The sequence below is a fragment of the Ammospiza nelsoni genome, chromosome 18 (assembly GCF_027579445.1).
Source record: "Ammospiza nelsoni isolate bAmmNel1 chromosome 18, bAmmNel1.pri, whole genome shotgun sequence".
NCBI classification, from domain to species: Eukaryota; Metazoa; Chordata; class Aves; order Passeriformes; family Passerellidae; genus Ammospiza; species Ammospiza nelsoni.
Genome location: NC_080650.1, coordinates 2,928,480 through 2,946,333, shown reverse-complemented (window position 1 = coordinate 2,946,333; position 17,854 = coordinate 2,928,480). Strand labels below are relative to the sequence as shown.

The 17,854-nt window shown below is 48.0% G+C and overlaps 2 protein-coding genes across 2 annotated transcripts in view; one reads left to right on the top strand and one right to left on the bottom strand.

Moving 5' to 3' along the window:
- Positions 1 to 221: 221 nt before the first annotated feature.
- On the bottom strand, positions 222 to 9,655 carry TMEM120B (transmembrane protein 120B). Its single transcript, XM_059484875.1, has 12 exons — positions 9,539 to 9,655; positions 7,233 to 7,351; positions 6,243 to 6,359; positions 5,438 to 5,497; positions 4,788 to 4,883; positions 3,690 to 3,779; positions 3,175 to 3,240; positions 2,201 to 2,262; positions 1,858 to 1,950; positions 1,411 to 1,475; positions 1,200 to 1,268; positions 222 to 985 (listed from the first exon to the last, which is right to left on the bottom strand). Exons 1-12 carry the CDS (start codon positions 9,605 to 9,607, stop codon positions 872 to 874), a joined length of 1,020 nt encoding a protein of 339 aa, XP_059340858.1. The 5' UTR covers positions 9,608 to 9,655; the 3' UTR covers positions 222 to 871.
- Positions 9,656 to 10,988: 1,333 nt separating this feature from the next.
- Positions 10,989 to 17,854, top strand: part of MORN3 (MORN repeat containing 3) — a 15,842-nt gene continuing 8,976 nt past the window's right edge. Inside the window, exon 1 of the mRNA XM_059484940.1 lies at positions 10,989 to 11,087. The gene's annotated coding sequence lies outside the window, so the exon portion shown is untranslated. The remainder of the gene's footprint in view (positions 11,088 to 17,854) is intronic.

The window sequence follows — 17,854 nt, the reverse complement described above, 5'->3', positions numbered from 1 at the left end:
CAAGCAGCACAAGGACTTTAGCAAGGTAGCAGTCAGTGTTTGTCCCCTGCCATCCCCTTGACCCCGCATTTCCCTTCTCTTCATTATTGGTACAAGTGCAGCATCTAAAGGAAGTATTTGATGTTTGAGCTGAGCCTGTCCTCCCCTTTCCAGAACCTCAAAAACCAACCCAAGGGCCATGTGCTTGTTACTAAAAAAGGGCAGAGGCAGTTGCATATTGAATGGTTTATTTTAGGCTCTTTCAGGCCTGGACAAATGACCTGGTCTCCCTGGAAAAGGGCTAGCAGACTTCCCTGCCATTTAAAAACTGCTTTTGTTCACATGATTTTGTTTTCAAATGAGGAATTCCTCTTATTTAAATAGCTTTTTAGAAGTGTATATAGCAGCAGTATGGTACAAAGATGAGTATTTTCTTTTCACAGTACACACAGGTTAGTATTGCCACTGAGAATATGCCTTGAAAAACAGCATTCATTCTGTATTACTGATCCACCCAGAGTGTTCATAAACCTCAATAAATTCAATACCCAGAATTTAAATAATAAAACTGCAAAGTGTCAGGTATCATTCCAGAATTGGAATTACAGTAGATCCCACATTTCCCCCAACGCTGGTGCTTGGCCAGGCAGGTGCATGCTGCTCTATATACAGAACAAAAACCCCAGAAGCAAAACATTTTATATTAAATATACATAAATAGCAGGAGTGTGACTGGAGAGCCATGCTTGCATTAATACTGAGTCTGTGCTGGCAGAGTCCTTTACCAGACACGGGGACAGGCAAGTCCTGAGCCCATCCATAGCCTGGCTGGGGCTGGGCAGGGTCTGTCCCACACCCAGCCCTGCTGGATGCACACTGGGAACAGGGGCAGTCACAGCTTCTTCACCTTGTCTTTGTTCTTCTGCAGCTTAGTGTGCACCACCTTGAGAGTAGTGAGGAAGTTCCCAAGGAACAGCAGCAGGAATGTGAAAGCCAACACAAAAACCTGAAAGGGAAGAGGAAGCAGCATTTATTACCTTGTGATATTACAACATGGATTATATTCAGCACTGCTGGGCTCTACCAGACACAAAACAGGCTCTGTGCTGCATTATCCTGAGATATTTAAATGCAGTCAGATGCCCAAATATCTTCCAGGATGTGGTCAAGCACCCCCTCTGCCCTGCTCTGTGCTTCTTCTGAGCAGAGCCAACACACACCTGCCATTCTTTGCATTCCTTGTGCCTTGACAATCTGAAAAGAGTGATTGCATTGTATAGCTGCCAGAACTGCAGAGGGGAAAAGAAAAAAGGCAATTTAATTATGAGCAAAAAGAATTAAGCCTTGGAAACGTCTGTGATCCAAAGCACCTTTGGGTGGTGCAGCAGCAGAAACTGCACCACAGAGGGAGGAGGGGATCACCCAACTTACGTGCCCAAAGAACAAGAAGGGAAGGAGAAACGTCAACCCCCGCCACATCCAGGACTGGAATCCTTCTGGAAAAGGTTGACAGAAGAGGCAGAGTGTGAGCACAGAAGAGCCAGGACTGAACCTGCAGCTCCTCCCAACCAGATCACCACCATAAGGGCTATTCCTATCAAGTAAAAAGATTTGTTTGAAATTGGGGTAGTTAGAGGAGGATAAAGTTAGGGATGACCAAAACGTCCATCTTAGTCTCCTCAAATGCTGACAAAGATCAGATTCCTCTGCTCCTGACCTACAGGACCTGAGGAGGGGGATAAAAGTCTCACTGCCCATCCTGCCTTGGGACACAGGCAGCCAGGCAGGGGACAGCTCTGCCATGGGGGGCACACAGCCCTCTCCTTCCTGTCACTGCACCCAAAATCTGTGCAAAGAAAGCCCAGCAGGACACCTCACCCACTGTAAGGTCCAAGTGGTTTCTCTCCCCCAAAGCCCGGAGCCTGTAGAGGCAGCCCCTTTGGTAATAATACTGTAAGAACTGAACACAGCCTGGAGAAGGAGAGAGAAAACATCACTCCATTGGTTATTCAGAAATATGGTAAGTATCAAACTACTTCAATATTGTTTAATCCAACAGCATTTAATTATTGCTTATATTTCTAGATTGCATATTTGTACACTATCTTTATATTCCCACAGTTTAATATTCCAGTATTTACTAAATGAAAGTGTTTTCTTTTAAGCACATATGACACAAAGTGACTTTACCCCCTGAATTAGCAAAGTAAGATATACTCACTCTGAAATATTGAAAATGCTAAAAATTGACTGCGAAACATCTGATACATGAGTCCATCTGGCCTGGAAGAGAACATGGGGAGCTCCATTAATCTGCTAAAAGCATCCAATGCATCCACCCCTTCCCCTTCTCCACCAGGCCTGATGCCATTAGCAAACGAACCAGGAGCTGGTGCCCAGCCCATTCCACCCACTGGGAGCCCTGAGAGGTGCTACAGCCACAGGAAGTGCTCTCATTGATTAGGTTTCTCCTCTCTAACAAGGATAAATGCTGTCCCCTCTCATCCTTTATCAGTTTTCTCTAGGCAGCAAAATCGTTCAGCATCATCTGCATCAAGAATCCCAGCACTGCAACAGGGGTGGTTGTGCTGCTTATCCTGAGGGCAGTTCAGGATAGATGGAGGGCAAGGACTGTCTGCCCCAGCCACTGTCAAGCCCTTACAGATTCAGGGCAGAAGCATCTGTTGTTTTAAAACAATTTTTAATAATTAACTCATCAGTTTATGCCCAAGTTGAGACAGGCTGCATAGGGAGTGCATTTTGTGGGTTGTCTGACCAGCACCCATTGCAAGGGGGTAACTTGAATTTTTGGCTTTAAACTCTCTAATCAAGGCTCAGTAAAGGCACCAAATATCCATTTTGTGGTGTCCTTCCTCTATAGCAAAGTGCTGCTTGTTTCCTTAAGTACAGAGACAGGAACTGGGAGATTTGCAGATTTTGCTATCACCAGCCCAACTACAGCCACAGGGTTTGCATTTCTTTCCTTTTTTTTTTTTTAACCAGCAATGTAAATACAAACTTACAGTGTTGTATTTATCATTGAAAACATCTGAACATCAAACAAATATTAAGGCTGACACGCTGCCATACGTCCCGTGGCCACAGCTTCATGGTCACACTGGATTTAAATGCTCAGATGATGTAAACACCATGAAACAGGCTTGAAGCACCTCGAGCAGGCAGGAGCAGACTCACCACGTTAACATCACTCCAGAGAGGAACGTGGAAACGTAGTGATGAGACACCCACCAGCCTTTGATCCTGAGCAGTAAAAAACATGGCAGTTAGACAAGAAACATGGATTTCAGCATTAAGTCCAGCCTTACTGGCAAAAAATGATCCAAAAATGGCAACAAAGTAGATGCCCCAAATCAAGCACAAGGGATGCTGTGGCATTTCCAGCCAAAGATGTGTGACCTCTAACACAAGGCAGCACACACACCCCAGACACATCTACAACCTACAGCTACCAAACCCAGCCAGCACCTTGCACCAATAACTTGGGGACTGTCAGGAACTGCAGCTGCTCTCTCCCCAAACCTCAGGTGCCCTTGGAAGTGACCAGGGAGGAGGAGAGAGCCAAGACTCTGCAGAGAGGCCATCAGCATCTCAGATTTGCTGGGCTTCAGTGCCAGGCTGAATCCCCTTTTGCTGCCTGGTTTTCCCTAAGGACATTCCATGCTTTCATGTTTGTGCAGGTGGCACTGTACCTTGAGCCATTGCTAATGAGAATGCTCTCCCGTATCGTCAGCGTGCAGTAATACCACACCAACAGAAAGTTAAACACTTCATCTGTCACCCTGTTAAACACAAAAAACACACAGTAAAAAACCCTCTTGTTAATTATAAAGATGCATTTTAAAAACTCCTATTTTTCCTAGATGAAAACCTGCCCAAGTGAGGCTATGGACACAAAGTCCCATCCTGAACATCTGTAACCCACAAGCAGCACAGCACACAGGCAGCACTGCCAGGCTCCAGCCCCTTCTACCCTGGGATCCAACACTGCAGATCCTGAGCTGATAAGCAGGTATGCAGGGATGAATTAAGTGCTGCTCAAGGAGAGAAAGCACCACAGAAGCAGCAGATGATCCAATTTAGAGAGGCCTGTCTCCAGGCTAATTCAATGAGGAGATTCCATGAGATCTATATCAATCCAATCAACTAAAAGAATGGAAGAGCATTATGCTCTGAAGCAAAAAAATCAAAACACCAAAACTTTATTTTGCCATTTGCAAACTCCTGAAGCCAAGGGGACTTGGGGCAGCCAAGGAGACTTGGGGCAGCATCACTGCTGGTACAATCCTGCATTCATTCAGACACAGAGTGGAAGTGCGTGGCTCCAACACCTTCCTGGTTTTTAAGCAAAATGATAATGGAAGCTTGTTGGTGCTCAGACACTTTATCACAACCTAGAGGTAATGTTTCAAGTCTGATTATTTCACACAAATTCTTTTTTGTTGCTTTTGTTGTTAGCCAGAGCTGCAGCACAGGGTTGGTCCCTGCCTGGGACAGCCCACAAGTACAATCAGCTGTTTGTTCCCAATGACAGCATGATGCCAGAATAACAACATCAATTTTTAGCATCATCAGGAAACGTGATGTTGGAGTTTCCTTTTAAAAAGGAAAAACAGCTGGCTAAAATACAACTCCTGCCAGAGTTGAAGAAGAGCAGGTGTCTGCTGCCCAACTGCTCAAAGCCTAAACAGCACGTGAGCTGTCTCACTGTCCTTAACAGTGCATTAGATAATTCAAACCCAGCACAATTTCATGCAAAACACTTGATAAGAAACAAAAATGTATCTTACCTGTAGTGGAGAAAACACCTGCAGGCAACAGCCCCCAGTAACAAGATTATTGTCAGATAAAGTTTGAACTTCTCATACTCGTCCTTGTATGCAAACCTGGAAGGAAACAGGTGCCAGTTGTGGACACAAACAGATGTTTGACTGGAATGTGGCTTCACCTTTCCATGCCACATACAAAGCCAAATACCAAGCCCAGAGACAGAGGTTTTGCTGAAACCCTTGGAAAAGCAGTGGACAGTGGTGAAAGGCAGTGTCAGGGAGGGTCTGTCTCAGCTGCAACACAATGCCCTAAGTCCATCAGAGCTGGTTTCTGGGATGGCATGACAAGATTTTAAAAATACATATATATCTCCATTTTCTAGAGCACTGTATGCCTAGATGTCACAGCACCATTTTTCAGCACAAAAAAAACTCCAAACACTTTTACAATTAAGACTACAGGCTGAGCTGGACTTAAAAGCAAGCAATAAATTGAATTAATTGGAGGTACAGAAGATGTCAGCTTATCCCCATGTCATAGTCCAGTCACCCATCCTCAGCATTTCACTCATCAGGTCTAAGAGAAACCCATTCCCTCTCTGGGCTCCAGCCCACACCCACAGCTGGCCCCAGAGAATCCAAAACTCACACACGTGGGGAGGCTCACTCACTTTGCCTGGTTGCTCAGGAGAGTAACATTCACATTTCCCAGCACCAGATTTAAGTACAGGCTGGAAGACAAAAGCCAAGAGCAGACCCAAGTAAGTTGTTTTATTTGAACACCACAGGATGATCTGAGCAAGGTGATAAGACAGTGGCTCTGCCAAAGCCACGGTTGCTGGACATTTTTAGTTAATACAAACTGGAGGGAAATACCACAGAAAAAGCTTTAAACATGGAAATATTGGTCAGCATTTCCCAGAAGTTACTGAAAAGCCTCATTTTCCTGGTCCCTTTTTTGCACTACAGTCTAAGGGCGATATATGCAGTGTGCACTGGCCAAACCCAAACACAGGGAGGATTTGGAAGAAAAGTTTGTTAGAAACTTCTGAGGGGTTGCAGCATCACACAGTCCTTGACAACTGACATAATTCTGTCCTAGCAACCCCGCTTGAAGGAAAAGTTAAATTGGTTTACAAAATATTATTAAAAAAGAGAAAAGTCTTGCTCTGATTCAGCCCTCAAAAAAATTAGCCCAGGAAAACATCAGTGTGGAACAGTGAGCTGCACAATCCCTTGCCAGTGCAGGTTACTGTCATTTTAACAGAAAACCTGCACTGCCCACACACATTTACATCCACTCACAGCTAATGAATTCTGTGTACAACTGACACAGCAGCTCAGCAAGAGATTTATGACTAATCCAATTTTACATGTCTTTCTTCAACCTTTTCCTTCGGGAACAAAGAGCTTTTCTGTGAACATTTAAAATCCAAAATTCCTGGAGCACACAAACCTCCCTGGTGGAGCACATACCCGTTCCTCTTGGGCAGGTAGGCTTCCATGTCAAAGAAGGCATTCTGCCTCTCCTTGATCTGGCTGCTGATCTCCTGAATGAGAGCAAACTCCTCAGGACTCGCTCTGGGCTTGCACCTGCAAGAACACAGAAACAAGATATTCCTGTTCATGTTTTCACCTCCTTTTTATTTGAAGGAAAATAATGTCATAAAATCCAGGCTGTTAAAAAGCTGGCTCTGGGAACTGATGCTTTGCTCCTGTATTTCTGAGGAACCATTTGGCTTATCACGACTTTATTTCACTGCCAGGTTTATGTTGCTGTAGGTTATTTCAACCAGTTGGTTTATAAATCAGCTTCTCTTTGCATCAGCTCAGTGACAGGATTGCATGGGAATATTGTGTTTTTCTGAAGGAATTCTCTCCACCCTGGGAACTCTGTGCATGGTTTCAGGCACTGCCCTTGCAGAGGCTGCAGCTCTTCAGGTATGAAGTGTTTCAGGATCTAACAGGACACAGAGCTGATGATTTACTGACAAACTGTGGTTTTAGTAATTAATGTTAACCAGGGAGCAGTGAGCAGCAGAGCCAGCAGCCTGTGGTGTCAGAGGTGCTGCACACAAGGAATTCAGCCCATGGCTCCTCCTGGGATCAGTCAGGCAGCCAGAGACAGTTCCCTCCTGTAAATCTACCCAGGAGCAAGTCACACCTTCAGGTTCAAGGGCTGATGTTGCTCTTCCAGTGCAGTTACAGAGCAAAGCATTGCTCACCTGGCACAGCCAAAAGCTGCACAGCCCTGCAACGCACAGCAAGGAAGAAACCCACAGCAGCTCCCTTAAATGTCTTTATTTACAGGGCTCCCTCTCTCATGCAGTAATGAACAATTACTTGGCTGCAAGATGGAACAACTTTAGCACTGCAATATAGATTGTCTAGTAAAAGACAATCCAAGCATTTCAGTCCTTGGGAAAGAGAACTATCCCACCCCACTCCACCCCACCCTCCTGTTACCGCTGCAGGCTGTGCTTCAGGTCCCTCAGTGTCTTCTTCTGCCGCTGTATGGAGCTGCTGCAGGCTGTCTGCAAGCTGGTGACTTCTTCCAGTTTCTGCCTGTAAACTTTGTGTGTTTCCTGCAGGAGAAGAGGAGGTGGTTGGTAGGAAGAGCCCTCCTAAGTTATTCATGGCATTTGTCCCTCACCTCCAAGGGAAACTAGGGTTTTTTTATGGGATACAACAGGCACCCCCTTATCAAGCAACAAGGAGAAGATGCCAAACCAGTACAGCTACAAGGGCTTAAATGGACACTGATGGCATTCCTGCAAGAGGAAAAGCATCCTCTACATTCATCTCATTGCTTCTTTAAAGAGCGTTCCCACTCAGGAGCTTCTCACTGCCATCCCACCCTGCAATGAAGCCCCTAATCCTTGAATCCCCTAATCCTCCATTTGATCCTGCTCCATGCCCATCAAATGGTGGCTAAATCACAGAGCAGGCACTCCAATTTCACAGCCAGATTAAATCTTAGAGAAAATAAAGGAGGACCTAACAGAGTGGGGGAGGGAAGGGAAAGACAGCACCAGGCATAAATCCCTGGCTGAGGGTTTAGGCACGTCCTGGCCATCACTGCCGTCCCAACCCCACGGATATTCAAGCAACCTACTGCCCCATATTCTGGTTTAAAGAGCTGAACTGATGTCCCTGCCTGTGGCCTCAGATGCTCCCTGGGAGGAACTGCTTTATCACAGCTCATTGGTCCCCTGAAGCCCCCAATTAGTGCTCAGCCATAACGAGGACATGCTCACCAACTACAAACCCATTGAGAGGAAACTCTGCTCTCACCCCTCCCTGCCCTTAGCTCTGCCTTTCCACCCTTTGCAAGGATTTCACCCCTTTCCCCATGAGGGAGGTCTCAGGAAGGGCTCTCCAAGCACCAAGCAATGACCTCTGAGCCAATTTGAAGACCTATAATAAATTGGAAAACAGAGTTTGTAGAGTTGGTGCCAAGAGAGTGTGGGTTACACGGCTGCTTCACCTACCAGCACACCAAGAACCACAGGAAATTCCCACTGCTCTTCCCAGAGCATAAACATGGTGGAGAAACCACACAAACCAAACCTTTGCTCTCCTCCTTGCTAGGACCCACCTGGTAGCTGTTCTTTATTTACAAGAACAATCCAAAACAAGCTCCTGTGTCTGGTGTAAAGACCTTCATAACCAAACTAACCCCGTACAGGCACTGCAGGTCTCACTGAGGCTCATTTGGTTTAGCTGAGCACACCTCTACAGCATTAATGCTCACACCTCGACCACCAGCAGCTGCCACCCCACCAAAAAGTGTTTCTACTTTCCTTTTCCAGGTGGGGAAACTGAGGCAGGGACAATCAATCACTGACATTTACTGTGGTTTAGGTCAGACTAAGGCAGGGAGTTTGTCGAGAAGGTGCACACAGCAAACAAGTGACCAACAAAACCACTCCAGATGGGCTCCCCCAGCACCCAACCCTTGTTTCTGCTAACAGGAGTACAACCTGAACTGAGTTTTAATTAAGAAACAAGCTAAATGTGGAGATCACACTTTTTTTTTGCATGCACGTTCTGTTTAACAGTCTAAAAGAGGCTAGAACAGCCTCCAGAGTGAGAACAGCCTGTCGTACTTTAAAACTGGCTTTAAGATTTTAAGCACATGTATAGGGTGCAGCACTGATGACAAGCAGGGAAGGAAGGGAAGGTTTCTGAAGGTAAAAGCATCTTGTAGAACAGCTCTTGGCCCCCACTCCGAGACCTTTCTGCCCCTCAATGCACTTTTGCAAGATGGAAAAACAGCGCTTGGACCCGGCGTATCCCACCACGGGAGATCAGACCCGGCCAGGAGCTGCTGGCGGGACAGGCGCTGCCCGCACTGCTCTTTGCAGCACAACCGCACCGCGTCCCCTTCTCCCATCCTTCCTCCAGCACCGGGAACCGCGGCACCGCATCGCGGTGCATCCCCAGAGGGACCCGGGGCACGGCCGGGGCTCGGGGGAGCGGGGCCCGGGCTGTGTGCGGGGCCGTGCAGGGAGGGATGCTCGGGATCCCCGCTCCGGGCGGGCACCCCGCGGCCGCGGCGAGGGCTGGGGGAGCCCTCCCGCACCTCCGGCTGCTCCCGCCGAGCCGCCCCGGAGATGCGGCCGGTGTGGGGACCCCCGGTCCCGCTCCTGCCGGGCGGGGCGAGCCGGGGCCGGCCCCGCATCGCGATGCGAAGCAGAACCGGCAAGGGCAGCGCGGGGGAAGCCGCGTCCGCGCAGGCGGGGGAGGCACCGCGGGGCCCCGCCGCTCACCTGGAGCTGCCGGAACTCCTCCTCCAGCTCCCGCCACTCGCCGAGGCTCCGCTCCAGCTGCTCCCGCATGGCCGCGGGGCCGCGCCCGCTCCCCGGGCCCCGGCGCGCGCCCGCCGCCCGCACCCCCGGGCCCGCGCGCCGCGTGCGCCGCTGACGTCATCGCGCGCGGTCATGGGCGCGGCCCCGCCCCCCCCCCGCCCGCCTCAGGGGAGGGACCCGGCAGGTGAGGGAGCGCTCCGGGCTGGGCTCGCCTCGGGCCGCAGAGCCCCCGAGGCCGGAGATTCCCCTCAGCTCAAGGCTCCCCTCAGGTGCGGGCTCCCCTCCTGTGACGGCCCTGCTCAGGCCCGCGATCCCCTCCCGTGGTGGTCCCCTCAGGCGCGGCCCCCGTCAGGCCTGTGTTCCCCTCAGATGGCGGGGTCCCCTCGGCTGCTGCCACCCGCCCTGTCCCGGTCACCTCCTGGAGGCCCTGCCCCTCTCCTGAGCCCCCCTGTGTTGTGGCAGCACCTGAAGTGCTCCGTGGTGTGACATGGAAGCATCTTCCTGCCCTTTCAGGATGGTTCATCACACACGGAGCTGAGAGTGGAGATAAAACCCTCCATTGTACAGGGCCAGCCCCTCAGAGAGACCTGGGGGCTGAATCTGAGGCAGCTCAGCCCTGCAGCACCTGGGCCTTGGTCACAGGTCTTTGGTGTCACAGAAGATGACAAAAGGATTCCTGATGTCTTTATTTTTACTATAATTACCCATTCAGCAGCTGGACTGGCCAGTTGTGAGCTGGGCCTCATGTTCTGGGGCAGGGTGGGAAGAGTTGTAAATGTTGACACCACATCCTGTGAGTTGCGAGTTTCTTATGATGCAAGGGTAGAAATTGGCAAAGAGGAAGAAAAGGGGAGGGGAAGGAAGCAATAAAAAAAAGATACAAGAGAGAGGAGAGGGGAGGAGTGAAGTAAAAACACAATTGCAACGCTGTCTTTTCATGAGGAGTGTATGTAGGATCCCGTTTCCTTGAATTTCATGTAAACAACCAAAAACCTTGGGTGTAGAGACTCTCCTCAGTGTTCTCGCTGTCCCTGGTCCTTTTCTAGGACCACTGTTTGATTTTGTATATTTTTTTCATACATTTGTGGGTGGACACCTGAAATGCCGTTGATGAGCTGCATTCAGTTTCCAGAGAAACCCTCTCAGAACTTGCAGTGGTTTGGGATTTCTGCTGGTTTAGGAACCACCAACCCCAGGGATGTTGCATTGTCCCTGCTGCTTCTCCAGTAAGGCCATGATTGTGCAGAGATCAAACACATGTTGTGGCAGATCTTGGTAATCTTGAAGTAGAAAAATAAACTAATCAACATAATAGAAATGTCACAGCAATTTGTTATGTCTGTATTAAATTTGCCTGGATTCTAGCATTTGTCCACAATCCTATGTGACAGGACTGTGTGTTGCAGGAGGCCTGGATTTTGGATTACTTTGGACGAAGGAGGATCACATCTGAGACCAGAGCATTAACTCTGCACTGGACCCGTGCCAGAACTTTCCAGTTCACCACAAGGTTGGAATATTCCCTGCCAGCAAAGTTATTTTTCCTTCCCACATGAAAACATTCCCTCCACCTTTGCAGTTCTCTGTCAGCTCAGTTTATCACCACCCCTGAGATGCAGCTCCATCTTACCCCTTGCTGGTGAGGCTGGGGTGCTGACACGCTCCTACAGATCTGGAATCCAGAAAGTAAAAACATTTCAACATTTGTAGGATTGCTTGTGTCAGTTCAGGAAAAGATGTTTTTAGAAGACATCATAAATTGTCAATAGCCCTTAAAAGTATTCCTTTCACTGCTGGTCTGTAAACCTCAAAGAGCAAAAGGAAACTCTTATCAGATATGAATATTTGTCCTGGGCTGGAATTCTGCGGGCTGATGACATTTAGTCAGGGCTGTGGTGTGAGTTTCACATACAAAGGCAGGAAATGTTGTGCATTTCCCACTCAGAGCCCTGCTGGGCTGGCCACAGAGCTCTCCCAGAACACAAGGGATTTATCCCAAACTTTCCCACCTCTCCCCTACACCTCTGGACAAGGAACAATTCTTACCCATGTTGTGGCTGTGCATAATGATTACCCCAAAAGATTTCTTTCAACTTTGTAACTACACCATGCTAATTGATATTCATTCAAGAGATCTGCATTTTCTTTCAAACAGAAACCACAAAAACATTTAGTTAAGCACAAACATTGTGAGTGTAGCAGGGCTGGCCTTACAGCTGGCTCTGCATTATTTAACCTTGCTCCATTACAAAATAGTTCAGAATTACCTGTAAGCTCTCCCACCTCCTGGGAGGCTGTAGCTGTTTGTATAATCTCATTATTTCAATCACATCTTTGTGAGTGGAACCAAAGCAAGCTGAGGTAGCAGTGATCCCCTCAGCCCTGGGTGGGGAGCAGGGCTCTGTGCAGCTGATGCTCAGGGCTCCTACACCTCTCCTGTGGCAACACATGAGGATTGCTGCTTTTCCTCTGAATTTCAATATTTTATGATCATTTTTCACGGTATCTTGCAAGTATTAATGGCTGTCTTCTGCTGCCAGAGATCACCTAAGGCCATTGCGCAGCAAATTTGCAAACATGGAATCTCTGGTTTGCCTTTATCTTAATTAATCCCCAGCTCACCAACCTTTCATTGCCAGAAAACGTGTCTAAGAAATGGAGTTCATAAATCAAGTTAAGGATCACAGAGAAATTGTGGCTATTTGTTCTCTAGGTGTTAGATTTTGTTTGAGTACACATGGTTATATATCTGTACAATCACATGTGAGTTCCTTTCCTTCACCCTCCAGACTATTCCTGAATGCAAATTCCATTCATTCTTTCCTCTTAAGATAATTGAGGCTGTTTCCTTTGATGCTTTTCCCCTGTCTTAGAAATGCAGATTCTTTCCAGCACAGCAAAGGAGAAAGGACAAAATCTAAATGCAGATGAGTCCCTATTCTGACATCAGGTGACAATAAGCCGTGATAAATAAAATACTTGGCACATGTTTCAGCTGGAGATTCCTACTGCTGATTCATCTTGTATTCATCTGGATTTATCCCTCAATTAAGGAATAAATTAAGGATTTGAAGTGAGGCATTAGCTCAAGTATGGCCAAATTTATCTGCCTCCAGTGATATTAAGAGTCTTGCAAAGCACTCCATGGTCAGGAAATAATTCTCAGCTTTGGGTGACTTCAGGAATTAACACCATGATTTACCTTTAAACCTCTGCCTTGTTGCAGGTAGTTCAGCAGAGACCAAGAGCTGTAACTCGGCAGCAACAGGAGCTCGTGGGGAGAGGGTATCTGGTGTCAGCTCCCAGGACTCCAGCCTTGCAGTCTGCATGACTATCTAAGTGCCTGAACATCCCAGATAACCCACGGCTTTAACTTTTGGTTGTTTTGATGTAAAACCAACATGGTTTTTATCTTGAGATAACTGCTCCCAGCAAAAAGGAGGGAAGAATTTTAAATGCTTTCCCACAAGGCTGCCTCTTAAGCCAGAGGCACCAGGTGAAGTTTACACTTCAAACCTTTCACTTCAATCCCTCCTAAATCCTGCTAATGACAATTCTTTAGAGCAGAGTGGTGGGGCTGCTCCTTCAGCTCACCAAAACGGGCTTGGTTGGAGTCCAAGACCCTCCCACCTCTTCCCTGGCTTTTCTTTTGAATATAGCAGCAATAAAACACACATCTGAGCATCCCACTTCCACAGTATGTTGTTGTCACACTCTTCACCTTTAAAGAATTCCAACATATGTTTCCCTAAATGCTTTTTCTCTATTTATTCTACGAAGTTCCCAGAATAAATTTAATTTATTGATTCTGACAGTTTTCAGTTGGTTTGGACATTTCACTTGGGTGATTCCCCAAGCTTAGTGCAAGCAAACTCAGCTTGGAGCAGCTGTCTCCTTTCAGTGCAAAAATGATTGGTTTCTGATGTAGAATACTGAGGGCCTTGGGCTATATATATTTTTTTAAAATTAATGTTTTTTTAAATCCTGCCCTTAAAAGTGGAAAAAAATTTTAAAAAGTGCATAATCTGTCACAGGACCTTGCTGCAGAAAGGTGTTTCTGGGCACGTTTCCATGCACAAACTCCCAATGCTTGGTTTGCTCCTCAGTGTGTCCAGCCTGGAAGTGAAGTTCACTGCACTGAGCTGTGGGCTGAATTACAGCATAGTTTACATGGACAGATTGAAAAGCTTCCTTTCAGTCTTAATAAATGTAAGGTTTAATCAACTGCCAGACAACCAAAACAGCAACAGTACCAGCAGCAGAACTGGAGCCCTGGCACTGCCTGGTGAAGGTTTTGCTGTTGTTCCTTGGTGTCAGTGGCCAGTGCCTGTCAGAGTGAAACAAGGAAAAGAAAACAGCCAAAAAGGGTATTTGGAGCCAAATTTTGGCTGGCAAGGCTGGAAAAGGGGAATTGTGACAAGGAAAACCTGAATTCTCCTCCTAGCACATCATAGTTTGAGGTTTTGATCCTACTTTTCATAGTGGCCTCAATGCTGTGCCTGGAAACAGCTGCCCTTGTTGTCCTAAAAAAGAGAGTTTGGTTAGGACATTTCTGGGTCACTTTGAGTTTATATCTCACTCTTTGACTGAGTTATATATTCTAGATATATCTAACACCCCTTACAAAAATTTCCCCACTTCCTACTTACTAAGGAGATTCCTTCTCTCAAAATGGAACAACATTTTCTGAGTAAAATTTCATTTGAGTGAGTGAAAAGAACTTTCTGATAAAACTTCAAATATCACCAACTTCTCTTCAAGCTGGTCTAATTTTGTCCTTTTTTGTAAGAAGAATATGTTTATATTTACCCACTCTGTACCCTTGTAATAAAAAAGGTACAGAATGATATTATCAAGTGACAAAATAATTAAGTATGATTCAAAAGTTTATATCTGAACTAAGAAAACTGAAGATGGGAATCACACACAGCCTCTTCCTAGATAAGTTATCTGTGAAACCTCCTTGGAAGGGGCAGGAGTATCTGTGAGGGTGCTGATAACCCACTCTGGGACCACAGAAGTAAAATAACAAACACACAAAACCAGGAGCAGAATTTAAAATAAGCAACCAAAAAATGGAGGCAGTACCCTCTGTCATATCCACATACAGAGGTTTTTGCAGAGAGTTTTTGATCCCAATTTGTGAATTTTAATTTGTTACTAAAATATTTTAACTCTTTAAAGTTTTTATTGTTTTCAAATGTATATTACTTTTCAAATATGTATGTAACTTCTGGTTAGCAGAAGCTGTGGTTAGGTGTGACACAGTTTGGACTTGCAGTTCAAAAACCTCAGGCAGCCCATGCCCTTTAAAAACAGACAAGTAAAATGGTCTGAATTAGCTAATTGTTTTAATTGCCAAACTCTCTATTAAGTGCAGTGCTATATAGGGGGTGAAATAATAGTTAATACTTTTCCAGAGGGCTATTTCTGGTTGTAATTTCAAGCTGTAGATTTTGGGCTGCAATAAGCATTTTTTTCTTCTCCCTCATGGATTTCTTCATTTCCTCCCCAAACCTCTGTCCTCACTCCAGCCCCTACAACTGGCCATGGTGGAACACAGGAATGATTGTCTTCAGTCATTCTTAGGCTCTGCCCCAAACCAGAGCACATTAATATGAGTGACTATGAATAAATCCTTCCTGGATATCTTAATCTCATTTTTAATAACAGGAGACATTTTCTCTCGTATAAGTATTTCCTAATTTGGTCAGCTTCCATGGTTTTCTCTCTCCTACATCCCTGGAAATGCCTGCTAGCAGCTGCCATCTTCCAGTTCATCTGATCTAACACAAGAAATTCCCTGTGTGTATTTTCCCTTGGTACAGATCTCCCTCCATCATTTCCACACCAGCTCATGTTGTCTGTGGAGCAGCCCTTCCTTCCTTCCTTCCTTCCTTCCTTCCTTCCTTCCTTCCTTCCTTCCTTCCTTCCTTCCTTCCTTCCTTCCTTCCTTCCTTCCTTCCTTCCTTCCTTCCTTCCTTCCTTCCTTCCTTCCTTCCTTCCTTCCTTCCTTCCTTCCTTCCTTCCTTCCTTCCTTCCTTCCTTCCTTCCTTCCTTCCTTCCTTCCTTCCTTCCTTCCTTCCTTCCTTCCTTCCTTCCTTCCTTCCTTCCTTCCTTCCTTCCTTCCTTCCTTCCTTCCTTCCTTCCTTCCTTCCTTCCTTCCTTCCTTCCTTCCTTCCTTCCTTCCTTCCTTCCTTCCTTCCTTCCTTCCTTCCTTCCTTCCTTCCTTCCTTCCTTCCTTCCTTCCTTCCTTCCTTCCTTCCTTCCTTCCTTCCTTCCTTCCTTCCTTCCTTCCTTCCTTCCTCTTCATTTTCCTCCACCTGATTTCCCAGGCAGTGGCTCTGTCTCCTTTGGCCCCATGGCCCTTACATGTGCCGTGGGAAATGGAATATTTGCCTTTAGTCACACTTGGAATAAATCCATTCTCTGTCCTACCTGAGCATGGACACAACGTTTAAGCCCCATTGAATGCCTCAGATATTGCAGATTACAAAGGAACACCCATCAGGGAAGGCTGAGCTGTATCTCATCTTTACACAGGCAGCTGCTTTGTTTCATCACAAGATTTCCCACCTGCCTCAACATTTTTACCTCACAGCCTGCAGAGGTGTGCATAAAAAATGTGGTGAAAGGATGAGAATCAGATGCATTCGGCTCATGGGAGTCGTACAAGAGCTGTGGTGTGATACCAGAAATGTGCACAGGCAATTACCCATTAGGGAAGATGATTACAGACACCCATAAGGCCAGAGTGGCAATCCCTGCTCACCACGGCTGTGGAAGAAGTGTAATGGATGAGGGAATTAGTGTCAGGTTTATTCAGATTTCTCCTTTAAGACCGCTGATGTGCATTTTCAGGGGCTCTCTCCTATTTCTCCTGACATTTGCAAGGCTGATTTATTTGTTACTCATCGGTGCTGTAATCAGTGCTTTCATTTCCAGCCTTCTGCTGCTGGGCGTATGAGAAACCAACCAGAGGTGAAGCGCTCGTTGTTTATTAGCACTTTATATTCTGCTGGAGCATCCCGGGCCCAGGGCACGTATCCGCACAGCGCAGTGTGTGGCTGCGGTGCTCCGGGAGGGGAGCAGCGTGCGGTGCCGTGCCCAGCCCGTCGCTGTCCGCCCGGGGCCCTCAGCGCTGCAGTTTGGCTCTGAGTTGCTATGGCGACCCCGCCGCCGCGGGCAGCCCCGGGCCGCCGCCAGCGCAGGTCGGTGTCCGGCCCGGCCCTCGGCACCGGGGGCGGCGGGAGAGCGGCGGGAGAGCGGCGGCCGCGCTCCAGGCTGCTCTGCAAACCGAGCTGGGGGCTTTCCGCTCTCAGCGCTGCCCTCCTGCTCGGCCCCCGCCGGGGAGCAGCGGCAACAGCCGCCCTGAGCATTCCGCTCGCTGACAGCGCCCTGGGAGGGGAGGGGGTGACTCCGCTCCGCCGGTGGGTGCTGGCAGAGGGACCCCGCTGCAGGGCAGTGCCGTGTGCTGGGTCGCGGCAAGGGCTGAGCTCGGCCGGGGCACCCTCGGGGCCGGGGCAGTCAGGCTGGGTGCGCGGGGGTGCGGTGCCAGGCAGGGTTCTGCCAGGGACAGGCAGCAGCCAGTGTATTTCCCTCCTTGCTCTTCATTAAGTAAAGATGTAAGGTGGAGAAAAGTGGCTGCACCTCATTGCTCTGAAGTTCCGAAAAGAGCCATGGAAAAAAAAAATGGGCTTCCAGCAGGGCCGTGCAGACTAAAGCTGCATTTTACCAGAGACCCGACAGAAGCAGCAGAGCAGCGTCTGGAGGGGGGCGCGGGGTCTGTTCGAGCCCCATCCCCAAGCGCTGGGCAGAGGCGCGCGGAAGCAGCCGCGCCTCGCCCTCCGCACCGAGAGCTGCGACCGGAGCGACCGCACCGCCCGCCTCTCGCTGCCAGCTCCCCGCGCCCTGGAGTGGGCGGCTGAAAACATCCAGGGAGGCGAACACCGACTGCGTTATCACTTACGCAAACCTGGCATCGCTGACGTACATTTAGAAGGGGATTCGGCAAATAAAGGCGGCTCCCGGCAGCCCGCATTACCTCGGGTGCTCTGCGCGGGCTGTGCCGCGCAGGACATGGCGAGCAGATGGGGCTGCCCCCGCAGCTGGGAATCCTCCCTGCGGTTTGTAAATCCTGAGCTTTGAGTTAAAGAAGTGGTGGGATGTGTTGGTGGGAAAGCGATGCTCCCATCTGGCAGGGGTAGAGAAGAGGCTGCTTGTCTCAGGCACGGGCTGCTCAGAGGTCATGGCCGGTGTCAGGGTGGTACAGATTGC